This window comes from Hipposideros armiger, unplaced genomic scaffold (genome assembly GCF_001890085.2).
Source record: "Hipposideros armiger isolate ML-2016 unplaced genomic scaffold, ASM189008v1 scaffold_46, whole genome shotgun sequence".
NCBI classification, from domain to species: domain Eukaryota; kingdom Metazoa; phylum Chordata; class Mammalia; order Chiroptera; family Hipposideridae; genus Hipposideros; species Hipposideros armiger.
The window spans coordinates 2,735,600-2,755,808 of NW_017731396.1; the positions used below are offsets into that span (position 1 = coordinate 2,735,600).

At 49.8% G+C, this 20,209-nt stretch overlaps 2 protein-coding genes across 6 annotated transcripts in view; one reads left to right on the top strand and one right to left on the bottom strand.

The window, feature by feature from the left end:
- Positions 1 to 7,692, bottom strand: part of CLCN6 (Cl-/H+ antiporter 6) — a 33,424-nt gene extending 25,732 nt beyond the window's left edge. Inside the window, exons 1-4 of one of the 2 annotated variants that reach the window (XR_002123671.1) lie at positions 7,426 to 7,649; positions 6,710 to 6,769; positions 439 to 504; positions 29 to 94 (exon numbers count right to left, since the gene is read on the bottom strand). Coding sequence is in view for 1 of the 2 variants with exons in the window: in XM_019639747.1 (XP_019495292.1) it covers positions 29 to 94; positions 439 to 504; positions 6,710 to 6,769; positions 7,426 to 7,512 (279 nt within the window). In the remaining variant the exon portion in view is untranslated. Of the gene's footprint in view, positions 1 to 28; positions 95 to 438; positions 505 to 6,709; positions 6,770 to 7,425 lie in introns of both variants that reach the window. The other variant, XM_019639747.1, reaches the window with a different exon arrangement.
- Positions 7,693 to 7,800: 108 nt separating this feature from the next.
- MTHFR (methylenetetrahydrofolate reductase) overlaps positions 7,801 to 20,209 on the top strand; it is a 14,254-nt gene continuing 1,845 nt past the window's right edge. Inside the window, exons 1-10 of one of the 4 annotated variants that reach the window (XM_019639749.1) lie at positions 7,801 to 7,896; positions 10,317 to 10,559; positions 11,685 to 11,923; positions 12,775 to 12,885; positions 15,257 to 15,450; positions 16,176 to 16,426; positions 16,722 to 16,856; positions 17,066 to 17,246; positions 17,524 to 17,703; positions 19,060 to 19,161. In XM_019639749.1, coding sequence (XP_019495294.1) covers positions 10,327 to 10,559; positions 11,685 to 11,923; positions 12,775 to 12,885; positions 15,257 to 15,450; positions 16,176 to 16,426; positions 16,722 to 16,856; positions 17,066 to 17,246; positions 17,524 to 17,703; positions 19,060 to 19,161 — 1,626 coding nt within the window. In that variant the 5' untranslated portion in view covers positions 7,801 to 7,896; positions 10,317 to 10,326. The other 3 variants (XM_019639750.1, XM_019639751.1, XM_019639748.1) reach the window with 3 other exon arrangements.

Sequence of the window (20,209 nt, forward strand, 5' to 3'; positions counted from 1 at the left end):
ACCACCTCCCCACGTCCCGCCTGCTCACCAGCCCAGTGCAGACTCCGATGGCAAACACCACCATCCATTTCACCGCCTCATACCTTCGACCTTTCTGTTTACAGAAAAAGAATGACTCCGTTGGTTACAGGGTTATGCTGGCAGCATGGAAGGAACGCATCCTGGCCTACCATTTTTAGAGTAAAGTTCACCTGGGCAGCAAAAAAGGCAAAGGTGATGTTGATACGGAGGGTGTTTTACAATGCAAATATAATGAACTCCAAGGGGCTGGACCAGTGGGTGCTCTCTCGTGAGCAGGATGAAGGTCCAAGGGATAAATGCCAATATTTCATGAAAGGGATTAACAGGCCAAGAGACAAAGGTATTTACAAGAGCGTTTACAGAAAAAGAAACTGTCATAAGACCTACTCAATCCCAGGAGAGCAATAAGGGACTCACCTTATTATCCATCGTCTCCAAAACTTCCAGGTAAGGGTCATTGATACAACGATCATAATCCAAACTCTGAAAGAGAGACATGTGGGTAAAAGTCATAATGTGTAAAATATTATTCCATTTTGAGTAAACCACGTAAAACCACGTAAAACCAAGTAAAATCACGATTATTGGTGTGTCAGCGTACATAAAGCAAAAACATCTGGGAAAACTGTTAACAGTGGTTACCTCTGAGGTGGTATTTTAGGAGGTATTCACATCTGGGTATTGTTTGACATTCTTATAGGAAACATGGTGTACTTTTTACATTTGAAAACAATTTTTTTTTCCTGATTACATAACAAAACACCACAGTCAGTAAAAAATAATTCTGCTGGGAAACTAGACTGATCCGTGAGTGATTAAGTATATACATATATTTTTTAATCAAGTGAATGACATCACATTCTAGGAACTAACAGGGACAGGAATTAAAATGTTGAAAACTATGAATATCCTTCATACCAAATATTTATAGAAATTACTGGCCAATTATTTGCTTGATGGCTTTGTCTAATAATGCTGTGACTCCACAAACATGTAAAAGGTTTTTAGATGTCCAGAATAGGCAATTCTATGGAGACAGAGAGTAGATTCGTCGTTGCCTAGGATCAGGGGCTAGGGGAATGGGCAGTGATGCTAATGGGTAAAGGATTTCTTTCTGAGGTGATGAAAATGTTCTAAAATTGATTTGGCAATGGTTGCACAACTCTGTGACTATACTGAAAAAAAACATTGAATTGTACACTTTAAATGGGTAAATTGTATAGTATGTGAATTACAGCTCAATAAAACTGTTCAGGGCCGGCCGAGTGGCTCAGCTGGTTAAGAGTTGGCTTAAGAGTGCGAGCTCTGAGCAACAGGGCCGCCAGTTCGATTCCCATATGGGCCAGTGACACTGCGCCAGAGCTGAGCTGTTGCTGAGCTGCCAACAGGTGGCAGGATGGCTCAGCTGGTGTAACAAGATTGGCAATCTTGTTCGATGGTGGGCTATGCCCACCCGCAACTAAAACTGAACTCGGCACCTTGAGCTGAGCTGCTGCATGGATGGCTCAGTGGATAGAGCATGCGCTCTTAACAACAAGGCTGCTGGTTCGACTCCCGCATGGGATGGTGGCTACCCCCACCTGCAACTAAGATTGAACACAGCACCTTGAGCTTTGAGGCCACAAACTGCCGACAGGAAGCCAGATGGCGACTGGCGCCCTCCACAACGAAGACTAAAGAACAACAACTTGGCTGGTCTCCTTCCCCAATTCCCCAACACTATTCCTCTCCCCCAATTCCCCAATAAAATCTTTAAAAAAACAAAACAAACCAAAACACTGTTCGCTAGAACATCAATCTTTTCTTTTTTTTAAATAAATCAGTTGAGAGCCTGACACTTTGTAAACATGTACCAATGGGCTATATGATGTTATTAAAATCAGATATTCTTACTTCTCCTTTGCCATGACTTCTTCCTTTTATTTCTGCTGTATATGTTGCTCTTTGGTTTGGGAGACTGGCAACATTTAAAAAAAAAAAATTTACATATGCCCTGGAGGGCTGCTGCCAGTGGTTCTGAGCAAAATGGCATCTGGCCAAGGAAGCAGGCTGGGGCTGAAATGCAGCCCAAATTCAACCAGGAGAGACACCTAGTGCTCACACAAAAAGCACATTCGGGCGGCCCTTAAGCTAAGAGCGTTGCTACAGCCCAGGGGGGTAGGCTTTTTAGTCTAAGTCCTCTGCTCTGAGGGGTGCCTTTTTCTAACTCAAAAAAAGCAATATAGGCTCTGTGACCTGCATGAAAACATTACTGTTCAATAATGGCACCGTCCCACAGATAGGGAGTTATTCTTCTTCAAACTATCTATGAGAATGGATGTCAAAAAGGGGGTTCTAGGGCCGGCCGAGTAGCTCAGTTGGTTAAGAGCTCGCTCAAGAGTTTGAGCTCTGAGCAATAGCGGTTCGATTCCCAACGGGAGCTGAGCTGCTGCTGAGGTGCCAACAGGTGGCAGGATGGCTCAGTTAAAAAAAGAAAAAAGAAAAGGGGGGTTCTAGCATCTTGTAAGACCCCCAACTTATCAAAGAAAGAGTCAAGTATGTGCAATGCACTCTTACTAAGGCAAGGAGCACATTTTAGAAAGATTTTCAACAGAAGGGTTTTCTAGTTGAGCCTTAATGAATACAATCTGAGCAGACTTTTCTGATTAAGTGCCTAGCTGAATTTGGTCTTATACAAAGCAAGAAGCTCTCAAGAAGCTCTAACTCAGAAGATGGCTAATTAAGAAATAGTCATTACCCACGTGAAAGAACATCAACCCATAAAATTTACACAAATGTGTATATTAACTGAAAGTAGGTGCATTACAAATATACGAGTAAGTGCAATTTAGTGAAAGAAGTGAAGGAGCCTTGGGAACAGCAGGGTCAATAGAGGCGTGAAGCTGTGGTGAGCTCCCAGGAGTTTCAGTCATGGGAACACAGGAAGGTATCACCAAGTTCAATGACATGACAGCACAATATGGAGTGTCTTACACTAATTCTTGCAAACCTTTGAACTACGTATAGGAAACAAAGTATTTTTAAAATATGAGAAAATATACCAGTGGATACTGTGCTTTCTGATTGATTAAAGGAATCCCATCAGAGTAGCACATTAAACAATACCATGCTGGTGCAAGTGGCAAATTCCAGAGTCCTACAATTATTTTGTCAGGTAAATTTCAAGAAAAAAAAAAAAAAGATAAAGAGGGAACCTACAGCTATTAATAGAAAAAAATTAAAACATAACTAAGAAATGCAATATGAGGACCTTATTTGGAAGCTGATTTAAACAAACTACTAAAAAATACATGACATTTATAAGACAACTGGAAATTTAAACACTGGACAATTGATATCAAGGAATTATTGTTAATTTCTTAGGTGTGAAAATGGTATGGTGTTATGTTAAAAAAAGTTCTTATGCTCTAGAACAGCGGTTCTCAACCTGTGGGTCGCGACCCCTTTGGGGGTGAACGATCCTTTCACAGGGGTCGCTGGGTACTCGTATGTGGGCGTATCTGCATGTGGGCCTGGAGACGGATAGAGGAGCGGTGTCTCGGTTCCTAAGACCATCGAAAATATGTGTTTTCCAATGGTCTTAGGTGACCCCTGTGAAAGGTTGAGAACCGCTGCGAATTATTTATGGATAAAATGATGTGATGTTTAGAATTTCCTTCAAAATAATCTGGGAAGGGAGATGAGGAAAGAGTGAAAAAACAAAATGGAGTCATCATAGCCAAGCTAATAAATTACTTAAATCAGAATTGTCTGAAACATGAGGAATAGATTTTATTTTACTTAAACAAGACCAAGGGCTTAAACTTTTGAACTTTTCAGTTGTACCTCAATGCCTGTAGATAGATATATAGATATATATCTCTATAGATATATATTTCTATCACTATACGTATATATGGAAAAAGGGGCCACATGTTAAACCTGACAAGCTCAGGAGACTGAAAATAACCACATAGGATGTCCTGAACATAAAAATTCCTAAGGTGGGCCATGTCAAGAAGTCACATCCTTGGCCTATAGCTTCCCAGACAAAGGTTAATCTTTACCTTAAGTGAGCCTATCTGTTGTCTTTTTGCATCTAAGATAACATACCCTTGGATCGTCAGAGTAATCCCTTTTTCCGGAACACCCCCAACACAACCCACCACACCAGAGCAGGAAACTACAAAATCCTTCATTGTTATCTTGTTCCCCAAATACCATTTCTATGTGCTATAAAATGCTATTAACTATCCTGTGCCCCCAAAGTAAAAGAAGTATGTATCTCTCCATTTTACATTTTATCCAATCCCAGAGAGTTTTCCACTTTGCTTTCTCCCATCCCCTTAAACTACAACCAATGGATTTCATGTAACCCTCTTCCTTTGATTCTAATGTGTAAAATAAATTGCAAACCCACCATTTTCCGGAGCATTTTCTCAATCTGTTGAGATGGTTTCCCGGCAATTGTCATCAGTTGGCTCAAATAAACTCTTATAAACTTTCTCTTAGGCTGGATGTTTTTCCATATATATATATTCTAGATAATCCTCTGAAGAATTTAGGAAAGAATGCTCAAGTATCCAGACTGCCTGACATCTAGATCACCATCTTAGAACAATCCAGAACCGATTTTTCTCAAGAATGTACTTTTTACTTGTAAGAATGCTCAATTTTTCCCTTCTCTTTGGATCACTCTGGGTGTTACCTGGTAGTGTTTCTGTTTTGTAAATCTTGAGACCCTTAAATAAAACTTTGTTATTGAATTCAGCGAAGCCTCCTGATTCATTTACTCACAGTGTACAGGGAAAAGGATGGGAGCATAGATGAAAGAAGGTCCATCATGAACTGAATGACTGTTAAAGCTGTGTAAAGAGTACTGGGGTTTCAATATACGATTATGTCCATTTTTATGTATGTTTCGAGTTCTCTATAATAAAAGTTGGGGTTTTTTAAAATTCAGGCTACATGACCAATCATAATAGTTACATTAAATTCTGCAGCAAAAGATGAAATATTAAGAAAATTAGTTTGTGGGGGCAGCCGGTTAGTTCAGTTGGTTAGAGCGCAGTATTCATAACACCAAGGTTGCCAGTTTGATTCCCACATAGGTCACTGAGATGCGCCCTCCACAACTAGATTCAAACAACTACTTGACTTGAAGCTGATGGGTACTGGAAAAACACACTGTTCCCCTTCCCCAATAAAAATCTTTAAAAAAAAACAAAACAAAAAAGAAAAGAAAGAAAATTAGTCTGAGTATGTTGTGGCCCTAGATTACTGAATTTTTAAAGCCTACACGACATTTTTAAAAAACCATTAAACAGGGCCAGCCGAGTGGCGTGTTGGTTAAGAGTTGGCTTGGGACGTCAGTTCTGAGCAGCAGGGCCCTGGTTCGGATCCCACATGAGGACCAGTGATGCTGCGCCCTCTACAGCTAAGATGGTGAACAACAGCTCGACCTGGAGCTGGGCTGCCATGAGTCGCCGGCGACCGTGTGTAGGCTGCAATGGAGCTGCAGTGGAGCTGCAGTAGGCTCCGGTAAGCTACCATGAGCGGCCAGAAGCCGGCATGAGTGGCCGGCAGCCGGCGTGAGCTGCCAAGAGCCGCCGTGAGTGGCCGTCCAATGGCCAGTGACCAATCTGCCTCACCGGGGCCAGTGAAGCAACATCCTCCACAACTAGACTAAAGAACAACTTGTCTGTTCCCCTTCCCCTGATTCCCCAATGCTGTTCCCCTCCCCCAATAAAATCTTAAAAAGAAAAGCATTAAACATATACATGATTATGCCACTTTTTGGAATTAATCCTAAGGACATAAATAAGAATGAACAAGAAAGGATGGTCACCAACATGCAGTTCGTCAAATAGAAAAGTCAGATCAAATAAACGGTGGCACAAATACTATTCCCCTATTTAAAGATACTGTAGAAAAGTATCTAGTGATACGAAAAATTGTTATCAAGTGGGGAGAAAAACAGGTTAAAATATTTAGTAGCATCTCGCTTTTATTACTTAAAAAAAGCACATATGTAAGCATAAAAAAGGGTATTTAATAAGGTGGTAATAATCATCTTTTAATGAGTGGGGTTATGGGTTTCTCTAGCTTCTTTTTGTAAATAGTTTAAGAATTCTCTATCACAACCATGGCTTATTTCTGTCATTTCAAAAGTCATAGAAAAGTCATCATGAAATGATTACATGATCAAAAAGTCATGTGTGTTAAGTTTCACTCCCATAGTGTTAGCCTTACTAAACACACACACCCCTCTAAGAGTTCCTTGAAATCAGGAACTAAAATCAAGAACATTCCCGAGCTGCGTGAGCAGGAAACAATCTTCTGAAAACTAAGCTTTCTCAGAAGAGAAGCAAGGTCTATTGGCCCAACACTTGTTAAGCGCATACAACTGTCAGTGGCTTTGACTCTGGGTCTCTATGAGTTGCAAATCAAAGAGTTTAATGGAACACACCTACTTTATCCAGGTTAAGGTGCCATAAATCTACGAAAGCATGGACACATCCAGACTTTGTTTTGCAGTTGAGGTGAAAAAGGGGCTTGTTAAACAGCCCCTTTCCCAGAGGGAAGTTACCTTTTATCCACTCAGTCCCTGGGAGAGAAGGTCAGAGCATTAGAATCCTAATGCTTGCTCTGAAGTGACCAGGTCATTCACTACTTTTTTTTTACCCAAGGGTTCATCGAAGAATCTCACCTCGTAGTCTTTCCTTGGAAGGATCTCATCCTCCTCCTCCTGAGTTTCTCCAAGGATGGTCTAGGAAAACAGATCCACAGTAGGAAGACGCGTTTAATGGTTAAAAGGGGAACCAGGCAGAAGGTTTTACTGAAATCAGTTGCTAGTTTCTCAATCATCTGGAGCCATTATCATCAAAGGGAACAAGACCTCAAAAAACACCTTTTGGGGTAACGGGGCGGGGAGGGGAGGGAGGATTCATGTTCCATCTGACAAAGTGCAGAATCTGAAATCAGAAAGGACCTGTCAACTCTGGGGACCCAGCAATTCAAGTTTTCCCAGGGTGCTTTGCAGAGGGAAGCCGGATTGTCAGTGACCCAGAAAGGGTGAGGGGTAGCGTGAGAAAGGGCTGGAGAAACTAAGCCAGCTGCATGATAAACACAAAGTCCAGGGAAGAACCTCATTCAAAACTCCTTTCAAATGGAAATAAAATATGTATGGGATTAACTGGAGTTGGCCTGGATTCATCCTCAGATTCCAGGGAAGAGTTATGAAAAAAAGACTCCAGACTTGGGCACGTGAAGCAGGGTAGATGCTTCGAGAGCCCAAGATACGGTCCCCAGGCCCTACTCGCTACCACCTGCGGGCCAAGTTCGGCCCAGCCCCACCTCCGGCAACGCCTCTAGCCGTCCCTTAGCAACCTCCCCCTCCTCAGCCCGGCTCCGCCTGAGCCTTACCAGCTCCTCCGGGGTGCGGGTCTCACGCTCACCGCAGCAGCAGCACCACCTGCAGCAGCAGCACAGGGACCCCCTGCACCCCGCCATCGTCCTCCTTTACTGCCACTCCAGACCCCAGGGCCAACCCCCTCCCACCCGGGATCCGCGCCTCACGTGACTGGCCCTGGGAGGGTCACGTGGCCCTCTCGAGCTTGGGGATGGAGACACAGAGTGGCTGCAGACGGGTGGGGCGAGGGCCCGCATCACATGACGATGGTAGGAAGGCTTCCAACAGGACCGCCGGGCGCGGCCATGCTGGGGGCGGAGCTTCCGGTCGCCTGCTTGGGTGGTTTCTGCTCGCCGGGCCCGCCTCCCTTAGCAACAAACTCCGGCGCCGCGCCCCGCCCCCTCGGCATGGCCTACGCCTCCGCCCCCCCCAGTGGCCAAGCGACTGCGGCTGATGTGCGCGCTGTGAGTCACCCGTGACAGCAGGTGAGTGACGACGTGGCTTGGGATTCCCCGGGTGGAGAGACCCGGCATCCGAAGACCACCACCCGGGGCGGGGACTTGCTGGGAGCAATGGGGGCCGGCCTTCCCCCTCTAGGTGGGGGCATCTGCGCCCTCTGCGAGTTCCGTCCGCGGGACTAGTGTAACCCTCCGTGACTGCCACGCTCCGTGACGGCCACCCCCAGCGATCGATCCCCAGCCGTGATGCGAAGACTTTCGGCCTCCAGCTTGGATGGAGGGCTAGGGATGAGGCTGCCCTGAGGCGGTGATGGTGAGCCAGGCTTCTGGGACGCGGCCTCAGCTCGCATCCCCGGGACCCAGGGACCCGGTGACTCGATTCGCAGCCCTCCAGCCACCTGGGCGTGGGACCCTTTTTTCCCCGGCCCCAACCATTTAAACCTGTCTCCCCGCCTTGCACCTGGAGAAGAGCCGTGGGCCGCTGACACTGCTGCCCCCGGTGCCCACTGCGTCGGGCTGCGCACAGAGGGCGGTGAGCTCCGAATAACCGCACTGCTGGATGCTTGGGAACGATTAAATAAGTGCTCAGTAAATGGCAGAAGGTTATTTTGAGAACGAAGTGACAGCGCCTGGCCCGTTGGTGCTCAGTGCTAGCTGTTGGTACCTTGTACCAGTCACTGGGATACCAGGGGACCAGTCACAGGCAGGATACCGCTCTGGACTCAGGGAACTGGGGGGGGGGGGGGGAAGAGGGGAGACAAACCTGTGAACCCACAAAATTACAACCTGGTGTGCTATGGGAGCCCAGCTTAAAATGGATAAGTAGTGGCGCAAGAAAGAGGGGTGAAAGAGGGTGTGTACCTAGCACATACTAGGAATGCGGTAAGTCTTTATTGAACAAGCGAAAGAGCAGATGATTTGTAGGTGATTCCATCTCCTCCATGTCTCATGGTTTTGTTCCAGCGAACGATTCATAGGCACTCTCTTGAGTTCCTGAGAAAGGCCGGCGAGGCTAATCTTTCTCAATCCCAGTGGCCATCTTCACTGAGAAGCTGGAGTTTTAGGTCAGAATCAAAATGGGCATCCCTGGGGGAGAAAGCGTTGGCTCAAGTGCCCTTAGTCTGGTCTCGACTCCTTGACTTTGGGTGTGTCAATGTGTGTTATGTGCATTTGCGTGTTTTGGGGGAGAGGAGCAGTGGATTACATCAGTTTCTCAAGACTCTGGGACCCGAAAATGGTTAAGAACACCGGCTTAGCAGTGGACTTTCCCTGACAGGAATGAACTTGGCCTGTTTGTTCTTCTAATTTTCGTGTCACCACACACCGGGTTTTCAGTACTGTGTGTTTGCACATTGCTGGGCAAGAGTAGTGTTTTGTTTTGTTTTTAAGCATTTGTCTTATTTTTCCTACCAAACTGGCCAGTGGCACTGTGCCCTCCTTTGGCCTGCCTGTGGTTGCTATGGTTCAGGGTTTCGGATGTGGTGGCTGTGCAGTCACTCTAATTGCTTCAACTGATTTCAGTGTTGTGCCGAGAAGGCAGCCTTTGCTCTGAGTTGGACAGCAATTCATGCCCTTACTGAACTTGGGTCTGGCTACTTTTGGAACCCAGCCAATATCAAGTTCTAACTCATGACACAGTCGTTTTGGGGTAGCATGAACTCAGGAGACATCTGGCTGCTTTGTCTAGCTCTCACCCCTTCTTCTATCCCGCACACAAACTGTTCCAAGTAACAAGAGATGTTCCAAGCAGGGCCAGGCTGAGCTGTTCCTTTGGAGAGTGATCCAGTGACCCTGAACGTCTGTTGGCCTCATCTCCACCAACCTCTGCAATCTCAGGCCCGCCGCGTCCCCTCCTTCATCTGCCTTCTGCAGCTAGAGCCTCAGCCCTCCCTTTCGCTGGGAGGCTTTGCCTCCGCCCACCTCTCCCTTGCGCAGGCCCCAGCTTCAGCTTAAAGCTTTTACTTTGTCACAGCTCCGCCCATTCGAGACACACCCGCAGGGGAAGTTGTCTCTGTTTCTTCCCAGCCCATTCTGGGTCAGAGCCGGCAGAGATGGACCATCCAATACCCAAGGTCCTCCCAGCCGGGCACCACTGCCCCTCCCTAGGAAGGGGGGCCTTGGAGGCAGGCAGCATGAGGTTCTCTGAGCCACCCTCCATCAGGTAGCTGTCACTGAAGATCCATGGGCTGAAGGGGCATTTCTCTTCTGTGCCGGGTGGGGGTTGTTATACAAGGTACCGGGCAGCAGCGGAGGGAAAAGCTTTGAGTGAGGCAGTGCAGACAGCCATAGCTGTGGCCTGTTGAGCCAGTCGGTGGTGGGGGCATTGTCTTCCTTACCCTCTGCGTCCTTCTTCCTGCATGGATATTTAGCAACTCTCATTTGACCCTGCCACTCTGGGGCTTGGCTTCTGGCCCTCTGACGCCCCCTGCCTCCACGCTGTGCCGCAGGAACTCAGCAATGGTGAACGAACCTGGAGGGCATGGCGGCCCCAACCCCCGCCTGGCGGGCAGCAGCATTGGCCGTGAGAGCTCCAACGTTAGTTCGAGATGTTCCAAACTGCCTCTGAGCCCTGAGCGGCATGAGAGACTGAGGGACAAGATGAGGAGGAGGATGGAATCTGGTGACAAGTGGTTCTCCCTAGAATTCTTCCCTCCTCGGACTGCTGAGGGAGCTCCCGGTTTCATCTCACGGTGAGTTGCTGTGAGGTTGAGGGGTAGGGCCAGATTAGGGAGTGGGAGCGGGAGAAGGTGAACGGTTGCCCTTTGGCAGGGCCACTTTGACCCAGCAGAAAAGAGTAAAGGCAGGGTTGGTCATTTGATCAGCAGCTTCTCAGGTGTCCGTAAAAGTCCCCCCCACCCCCAAGCATCTGGGTTTTTAGACACACTCCTTAATGGGTTAAAAATGTTGATTCTCTCAGACTGCATTCTTTGGCCAAAGTTGGAGCTGGATCCTAAGTACAGTTTAGGAAGTCACAAAGCTGCGGCTTGGAGAACATTTTTAGCAAGTTAGGAATTTGGATCATGCCTCTTGAAATCTAGAAATGCTAACTGAATTATGTTATGTTAGCACTTTATGAATCACAGTTCCTTTTTTAAAGTTGATGCTTTTTACCATTTGCACTTTTCATGTTTCGCTCCCAAGGTTTGAAATTTAAGGCACAAGGATGTTTTAAATACACCATGTTATGGCTTGTAACACAATGCGTGTGTGCTCACCGATGCATCTTGAGTCTAGTTCTTGATCTGTGGCCTTGCTCTGCAGGACTGTTGGCTGCTGCATCAGGACTGGGGGGAGGGGCAGCATGAAAAACATTTGTGTCATCTTTTTCCCTATTCCTAGAATGAGGTCCTGCTTGCCACTCTGAGGGTTCCCCAACCTTTGACCATTGACATGTCTTCATTCCCCAAAGATAATAAATATGCAAGCACTTTAAAAAGTCTAAAGTGCTTCCGTCACACAAAATGATTGCGTTGTTGTTATATATTATCTTCTCAGAGTAGTCACAATAGTAGCAGCTCACTGTGTACCAGGCACTGTCGTAAGAGCTGTGGGGCCATCTGTCATAATAGTCTCACGGTATTATTATGAAGTAGTTGCTGTTCTCTGCCACATTGTAGAAATGAAACTGAGGCTCAGAGAGATTAACCAATTTTCCTAAGATCACACAGCTAGTAAGTAACAAAGCCAGGATATGAATACAGGTCAATCTGATTCCAACCTGCTGTGATGCTTCTCTAACTCCCTGACCCCACGGGAAGGTGGCAAAGGGTGGTGTGCTCCCAAGGGCCCCTCTTCAGAAAGAAATTCCCTAACAGATTGGACCAGATGGGAGCAGGCGGCCCCCTCTTCATAGACGTGACCTGGCACGTAGCAGGAGACCCTGGCTCAGACAAGGAGACCTCCTCCATGACAATTGCCAGCGTTGCTGTGAACTACTGTGGCCTGGAGACCATCCTGCACATGACCTGCTGCTGTCAGAGCCAGGAAAAGATCACACACCTTCTGCACAAGGCCAAGCAGCTGGGCCTGAAGAACATCTTGGCGTTGAAGGGAGGTGTGGAGCCAACACTCTATTCTCTGGGGTCCTGCTTTCCTGAAGGCTTTTTCTATCCCTGAAATGGTCCTTTACTTTTCTCCAGATCCCACACTGAGCATGCTCAGGGTCCCATCCCTGCCGGTAGCATCCATAGGCATTATGGGTAGTGAGAAGCGTGGGCACTACACAGACGGAGCCACCCCTTGACCCTGACCTAGGAGTTCAGTCAGGAATGCAGCTGGTGCCTGGTAACTCTCTGCCCTGGCTACACACAGCTTCATTGATCGCTGGCTGCACCGATCTCTTGGCCTAAAGAGTGTATTTCTAGCATTTGTCTCTGGAGTGACAAAATAGCTGCTTATGCCTTTGGCACCTGCTGTCGTCAGGTCACAAGTGTGGGAAGAGAGGGAGCCCGATGGGTGGAATCTTGTGGCCTTGTGCTCCCCACCAGAAGACCACTTCTCACTTGAGATGAATAGGAAATTTTCCCGGGAGGCAAGAACTCCAAGAGGGGGACAGTGAGCAGTGGGGTTGGGTGAGGTGCCTGAATAGACCCAGGTTTGAGTGGAGGGTGGTCTCAGATACTCCAGGCTAAACGAAGAGCAGCAGCTGTCCCCCGTGTTCCTTGTTCACCGCCAGCGCACTGCCCCCAGAGTCGGCGCTCAGTAAATACCTGGCAGTCTGGGTGCTGCCTTCCCTCCCACTATTACCAAGTGTGGTGCTAGGAAGAGGAGACACCAACCTGAATAATAGGAGGCTCTGCCTTTGAAGGGCTCATGGTCCTGGGTAGACAGAGAGGGAGAAGGAACAAAAAGGGTACCTGGAGACTGGGGGTGCCCCCGTGACTGTGACCTCCACCTACCGCACAGACCCCGTGGATGACCAGTGGAAAGACGAGGAAGGAGGCTTCCACTATGCTATAGACTTGGTGAAGCATATCCGAAGCAAGTTCGGTGACTACTTTGACATCTGTGTGGCAGGTGAGTGGCTGGAGCATTCCAGTGGGTGGGGACAGAGAGGGGAAAGAGGGAGACACCCAGAGAGGCACAGAGAGCTCACCCATGTTCAGCTCAGGATCTGGTGACCCAGGGTACCACAGGCCTGAACCTGTGCTGGAAAAGGGTGGTGCAGAGGTGAATTAAATAATGTCCTGACTCACATTGTCATCTGCTGCCTGCCTAGGCTGCCACCACCCTTTCAGTTTTTGTTCCTCTTCCATCTCATGCTCTTGGCCTGCTTCCCAGCCTGTTCTTCTTTAAAGCAAGAGGAATATTGATTAAGATTCCTGGGGGGCAGGACGTATCAGAACCCAAGATTAGGAAATGGCACCAGACCTCGCCAGGTGCTGGAACTGGGATGCAGTCAGAATCCAAAGTCCTCCCTTATTCTCTCTGGGGCCACAGAACCCCCACCCTCCGCTCGACCCCCCCGCCCCATCACTGTCTCCTGCTCTTGAGTGTACACGGTCAGTTTCAGCCAAGAGCCCAGATTGATTGACAGGTTTCACTGTCAATTCCAAATTCTCAGGCAAATCAGATCAGCTCAACTCTAGTTCCATTGGCTCCAGCGAAGAGGCAAGGTTTACCTGCTAGAAACAGATGGGGTGGCCTTCCCTCCTACCCCCACTCATGGGGGTGGGGCCTCCAGCTTCTCAAACTGGGGGCTTGGGTGTGGTGAGCTGTGTGTCTGGGGACACAAGAAGTTCAGGGGTTCATTGGCACATTTTCTTGGCATGACAATTTTTCTCAACTATATTGGGGGAAATCATGTTTTTTATATTAAAATAAACATGGCTGCATTATGGAGTAGTGTATCAGAGTGATTTGAATTTAAAAAAATAAGCCATGCGGCTTCAAGGAAATTACTTGCTGTGGGTGACTTTGGGCTTAATCAGAGGGGTGTTTGGGTGGATGAGTCTGGGCGGCCCCGAGGAGGAGTTAGGAACATGGCAGGCATTTCCAAATGTTCAAATGGTCACTGCTCGCACTGGCCACAGTGCAGTCAGCTAGTTGGGGAATGTGCACATGTGCAGTGGGCATTAGAGGGTCACGAATGGGAACCAGCAGAGCTGTGCGCATACAGTTGCTGTGCGGTTTGGTGCTTTGCTCATTGTAAAGCGGGAAAGAGGGTCCATGGATCGGCAAGCACCAAGCTGGTCCCGACAGAAAAAGAATATAGTGAACCGAGCAAAATTCAAATGTCAGCAAATGCAAAATTTGCTTGGCGATACTGAGGTTTTATAGCCATAGAGTTTCAGCTATTAAAACCTCTTTGTTTCTGAAATTCCTACAGGAAAGACAGCCTTGTGATTGAACATGTAAAATTCTGGTGCTTAATCCTCCCATCCCCTCGCCCCTTAAAACAATAGTTTTTATATCCATTTTTTGATGGCTTGGGGTTTCTGAAGAACAAAACTGCCTTATCACAGCAAAGCAGCTTGGCTTCCCAACGGCCTGGGTTTCAGGTCTGTCCCCCCCTGCTGGGGTCCTGCCCTGCGCTCAGGCTGAGGAAGCCAGCGTGCTGCCTGCCGTTTCACAAGGGGTCATAGTTCCTGGAGCTAGTGAGGAGCCCAGGGGCCGGCTGCCCCCACCTCCCAGGCAGATCCAGAATCCATCTTGGTGTCCCTGGGACGTGGGTGTCCCGGCTGCCCCAAAGTTTTCACGTCCCAGGACCTTGTTATTTGGTGGAGCTGCTCAGACCGTTGTCAGGCAGCCTCTGAAACTGATTCTGGTCCTGCCGTCAGAAGCATCGCAGAACTTGACTAATAAGGGGCTCGACTAACGTGAATCCTCTCTCCTTGCGACAGGCCTTTGGCCATTTAGAAAGAGTTACTATATTCTCTTTGTTCTTTTCTTCAAGCGAAACATCTCCACTTTCTTTCTAGTGTAATATGGTGTCTAACTTTTCACTATCTTGGACCTCTGAGTTCCTTTAATGGTAAAAGCGCTGCTTTAATCGAGTGCTTAGAGTCAAGCCCAATGCCCGAAATGCTGCCTGACCGATGCTTATTGTAGCATTGTCTCTTTTGTGGCCACAAAGTGTAGGCCTGGTTTGTCTGGCTGGTTGCAAGGGACACGAGGTAGGATAGTGTGGGGAGTTTGGAGCAACCCACCCCCACTCTTGAGAGGGTGGCTCTAAGCCACCGCTCACTGAAGGTCATCGCCAAGGTGAGGGAGCGCATCCATGTGAGCCCAGCCTCTCACTGTTCAGCCTGTCTGTGCTGTGGTGTTGGAAGGTATGAGCCCGGAACCCCAGAGGTAGAGAACTCTCAGGTCCCAGCTCTCTGGTTTCTGCTTTACTCACCTTGAGCAGGTGGAGCCAGCCTCTCCCTACTGTCATCCCTATTGGCAGGTTACCCCAAAGGCCACCCCGACGCAGGGAGCTTTGAGGCTGACCTGAAGTTCTTGAAGGAGAAGGTATCTGCAGGAGCCGACTTCATCATCACCCAGCTTTTCTTTGAGGCTGACACATTCTTCCACTTTGTTAAGGCTTGCTCCGAGATAGGCATTACCTGCCCCATCCTCCCCGGAATCTTTCTTATTCAGGTGAGGATCCCAGGAAGGCTAATGGACTCCTTCCACACCCCATCCTAGCACAGGCCAGGGCCCTGGGGTGAGGTGCTAAGTTCATGGTCAAGTTCTTTGACACTTGTTGGATTTCCCATCAGATGCTCCTTGCAAAATGATGTCTCACCACTGCATTTTGATTACCTCTAATTTCCCCCCAAAGGACAGCAACAGTACCTGTTGGGGGCGGTTTGTTGTACTTTAGCTTACTGACAAGTGCCTCTAAAAGGGATTATAACTCTCATTATAAATTGTGGTTAAATCAGTGTTTCCCAAACTTGGCTGTCATCAGAATCCTTTGATAAGCTTTTCGAAAGATGGGTTTCCAGATCCCATGCCTAGAAGTTCTGATGGAGTAGACCTGAGAGTTTGTACATTACTTCTTAAGTTTTGCAGGTGATTCTGATGGTCTGCGAGGCTTGGAAACCACTGGGTAGATTGCCACCGTGTTATCAGTGAATACATCTAGGGCTAAAGGGCTGGAGCAGACCGAGGGCAGGAATGCTCTGGGTAGCTGCTGTCCTCTGCAGAGTGGAAAAGGCAGGACCAGGCAAGGATCCTTGTACAGTAGAGTCTGACTTTCTGGGTTACTCTGTGTCACGCTAGAGTTGGCCAGGAGACCTGCTGGGGGGGTGCAGAAGAAGGATAAACAGGGTGAGAGACGGGCTGGGAGATAGCCCCATAGCCCTCTCGTGTCTTGGCAGAACTACCACTCCCTCCAGCAGCTTGTGAAGCTGTCCAAGCTGGAGGTGCCGCAGCAGATCAAGAACGTGATCGAGCCAATCAAGGACAACGATGATGCCATCTTGAACTACGGCATCGAGAAGGCTGTGAGCCTGTGCCAGGAGCTGCTGGCAAGTGGCTTGGTACCAGGCCTCCATTTCTATACCCTCAACCGCAAGGAGGCCACCATAGAGGTGCTGAAGCGCCTGGGCATGTGGATCGAAAACCCCAGGTGAGGCCAGTGGCCCCGAATTCGGGCCCAGGAGCCACAGAAGAAAGTCAAGGGGCAGGAAAGTCAGAAGTCATGGAAAGAAAGCCCCCTAGCAACGCTGGCCTCCATGGGGCGCAGGGGGATGTCTGCGCCATGGCTAGTGGCACACCTAGGGTTCCCATCTCAGCGAGAAGTCCGTGTGCACCTTGACGTTTGTGAGTCAGGTTGAAGAACCCAGGCTCAGTGGTGCCCCTCCCCATGCCTCCCTGCTCCCTCTAGCCAGTCCCTTACCCTTCCTGTCCCCATTCTCATCCAGGCGTTTCCTGCCCTGGGCTGTCAGTGCCCACCCCAGGCGCCAGAAGGAAGATGTGCGTCCCATCTTCTGGACTTGCAGACCAAAGAGTTACATCTACCGCACCCAGGAGTGGGATGAGTTCCCCCACGGCCGCTGGTGAGGCCTGCAGACGGTCCTTTGCAGATGAGTCCTGTTTCTTCAGGAGGTGGGAAGCAGGAGGCGTTTGCATGCTAACCTTATCGTTGAGCCCTCTGTGCAGTGAGGGACAGGAGTCATAGGAATGGTGCCCTTGACATGGGACAACTGTCCTGTAGGGAGCCCAAGGTCAGGAGTGTGCCCTGACTTCTGGGCACCTTCTCCCCCAGGGGCAATTCTTCCCCTTCAGCCTTTGGAGAGCTGAAGGACCACGACCCCTTCTACCTGAAGAGCAAGTCCCCAAAACAAGAGCTGCTCAAGATGTGGGGGGAGGAGCTGACCAGTGAAGAAAGTGTTTTTGAAGTCTTTACTCACTACCTCTCGGGAGAGCCAAACTGGAATGGCTGCACAGTGAGTTGGTGCTGGGGTGTGACTCCTGGTTCTATCCCCGCTCCTCGTCTCCCTGTGGGCCAGACCGCGGGGCAGGGACTTCCCACCCTGAGCCTCATCTCATGGACGTGGCACTTTACCAAAGGGAGGTGGGTGAGTTGGGAAGCCCCCACCTGGGGGGCCCTAGAGGAGCTCATGGAGGCAGACACAGTCTGAGTCTCTGATGGGGCCCGTGAAAAGGGAGGGACCCAGGGTGACAGATGCCATCGTTGGCTCCGCCCGGCTCACCCTCTCTCAGGTCACTTGCCTGCCCTGGAATGACAAGCCCTTGGCGGCGGAGTCCAGCCTGAAGGAGAAGCTGCTGCGAGTGAACCGGCAGGGCGTTCTCACCATCAACTCCCAGCCCAACATCAACGGGCAGTCATCCACCGACCGGGTCGTGGGCTGGGGCCCCAGCGGGGGCTATGTCTTCCAGAAGGTGTGGCAGGGATGCACAGGGCTACCCCACCTTGACGGGCACCCGGGAGCCCCAGAGATGGGGACAGGGAAGCCTTCTTCTCCGGGGGCGTTTCATTCCGAGCGGCAGTGGATCAGGGTGGACAGGAGCTCTCACTCTGAGGCAGACAGCCCCAAGTAGCTGGTCTCTTGACTGCTCTGAGCCTTAGCTTTCTCTTCCGCAAAGCGGGGCTATATCGCATCTCCTTCTGGGGAGGAAACGTGACAGCACATAAAGCTTAGCATGTGGGAAGAACACACACAGAGCATTCTCTATTGGGAGCTATTATTACTCTTCGGAATTGACACCTTTCTCCCGGGGCTGCTGAAGTTAAAATTACATTTCAACTGAACCACCCCCGGGCTCCTGGGTTAGAAAGATCTGGGTTTCAGACTAGCTCTGCTGTTTACCGTCAGAACAGCCCAGTTGCTTAACTTTCCTCATCTGTGAAATAAGGATAAGAGGGCCCACCCTGCAGTATTGTGAGCAATTAGAACAAATGACTTTAAATAAACCCAGCCTAATCCCTGATAGACAGTTGGTGCGCCGCGGTTCTCAACCTGTGGGTCGCGACCCCTTTGGGGGTCGAACGACCCTTTCACAGGGGTCGCCTAAGACCATCGGAAAACAAAAAGATATTTACATGACGATTCATAACAGTAGCGAAATTACAGTTATAGAGTAGCAATGAAAATCATTTTATGGTTGGGGGTCACCACAACATGAGGAACTGTATTAAGGGGTCGCGGCATTAGGAAGGTTGAGAACCGCTGTTTTAGAGAAACCCTGTGTCATTGTTACTGTCCAGTGAGTGGGGAGCATGGGATGTGGCAGGCCAGCTTGCCAAACTGGGCCTCCTATGCAGTGGCTTCTCCGTGGAACCTTCCCTGACTGATGGGAAGGAGGGGGGCACTGAGGTCCCTCAGACCTGTCCAGACAGAAGCCTCACGTACCTGCTCCCCCCCCTCCCCCGCTTTTCTTTTCTTTTTTTTTTTTTTTTTTTAGCTGAGCCATCCTGCCACCTGTTGGCAGCTCAGTGGCTGCTCAGCTCAGGCCGGGAATCGAACTGCTGTTGCTCAGAGCTCAAACTCTTGAGAGAGCTCTGAACCAAACCCCTCCCCTTTTCTTATGCACTCGCCAGCTCCACATTTCATGACTCGATCCGTGTGGCCACCCCTAGTCCCGATACCTTAAGTGTCCTGCCACATGTGTGCGTGGGTCCCTCCTGGAGGGCAGCATCTGAGTGGTGTCGCTGAGTGTAGGCAGCATGCTTGGCAGCACCCAGAAGGCATCCGGCAGGGACCTGGGGTGTGTGACGGGTGCCTGTCTTCCCCACAGGCCTACTTGGAGTTCTTCACTTCCCCCCAGACAAAGGAAGCGCTTCTGCAGGTTCTGAAGAACTATGAGTTCCGGGTTAGCTACCACATTGTGAATGTGAAGGTAGGCCAACTCCGGGGGCAGACGGCGCTCAGTGGGGCCGGCGTGCCAGCGCTGACGGCACCCACGCTTACTCCCCAGCTCAGCCATCACCAGGCACCTGGCCTCGGCCAGGCCTCGTGTGGACAGACATGCAGGTGGGGCCAGGCCCTGACTCAGCTCTCCCAGCCTAGTGAGGGAGGCCCGTCAGTGGATAATTAGGGTGGTACAGTTCAGGATAAGATGCTGGGAACCCAGGGGAGGGATAGCTAACCTGGGAGGTCACAGAAGGCTTCTTGGAGGCTCCTGTGTGGCCTGAATCTTGAAGGACAAGGAGGAAAAGGACGTTCCCGGGAAAGGGCAGAGGGCATGCAAAGGCCTTGGCTGTAGGCCTGTTGGGACACTGCTGACTGGGTCAGAGTGCTAAGCAGGGGGCCAGGCCCTCAGGGGTCTCCGTGGTCCTGGTTGGAATTGGGTTTTCCCCTGAAGGCAAGAGGTAGCTTTTCTTGGTAGGGGAGTGCCTTGGCTCCGTGTTTTGTTTTAGGCAGGTCACAGTGGACAGTTGATGTCTAATGGACGTGGGGAGGACTAGAGTCAGAGGGCCCTCGAGTAGCAGTGAGAGGCCCGGCTGGGCTAGACACGAGGGGATAGATTGGAGAGGAAGCAAGTGGAACCTCTGGGGGTGGAACTAACTGAAGTGTCAAAAGGTGGAGGAAACGGCCAGGATCTGGGTTTCCTGCTCACAGGCTGCAGGGCTGGAGGGAGGGGCCGGTGGAGGCTGTGGGGCAGAGCGCTCCCTGGGCTGCAGTCTCTCTGGGCTGCAGTGCTCCCTAGGCTGCCGTGCTCCCTGGGCTGCAGTGCTCTCTGGGCTGCAGTGCTCTCTGGGCTGCAGTGCTCCCTGGGCTGTAGTGCTCTCTGGGCTGCAGTGCTCTCTGGGCTACAGTGCTCTCCCTGGGCTGCAGTGCTCCCTGGGCTGCAGTGCTCCTGGGCTGAAGTGCTCTCCCTGGGCTGCAGTGCTCCTTGGGCTGCAGTGCTCTCCCTGGGCTGCAGTGCTCCCTGGGCTGCAGTGCTC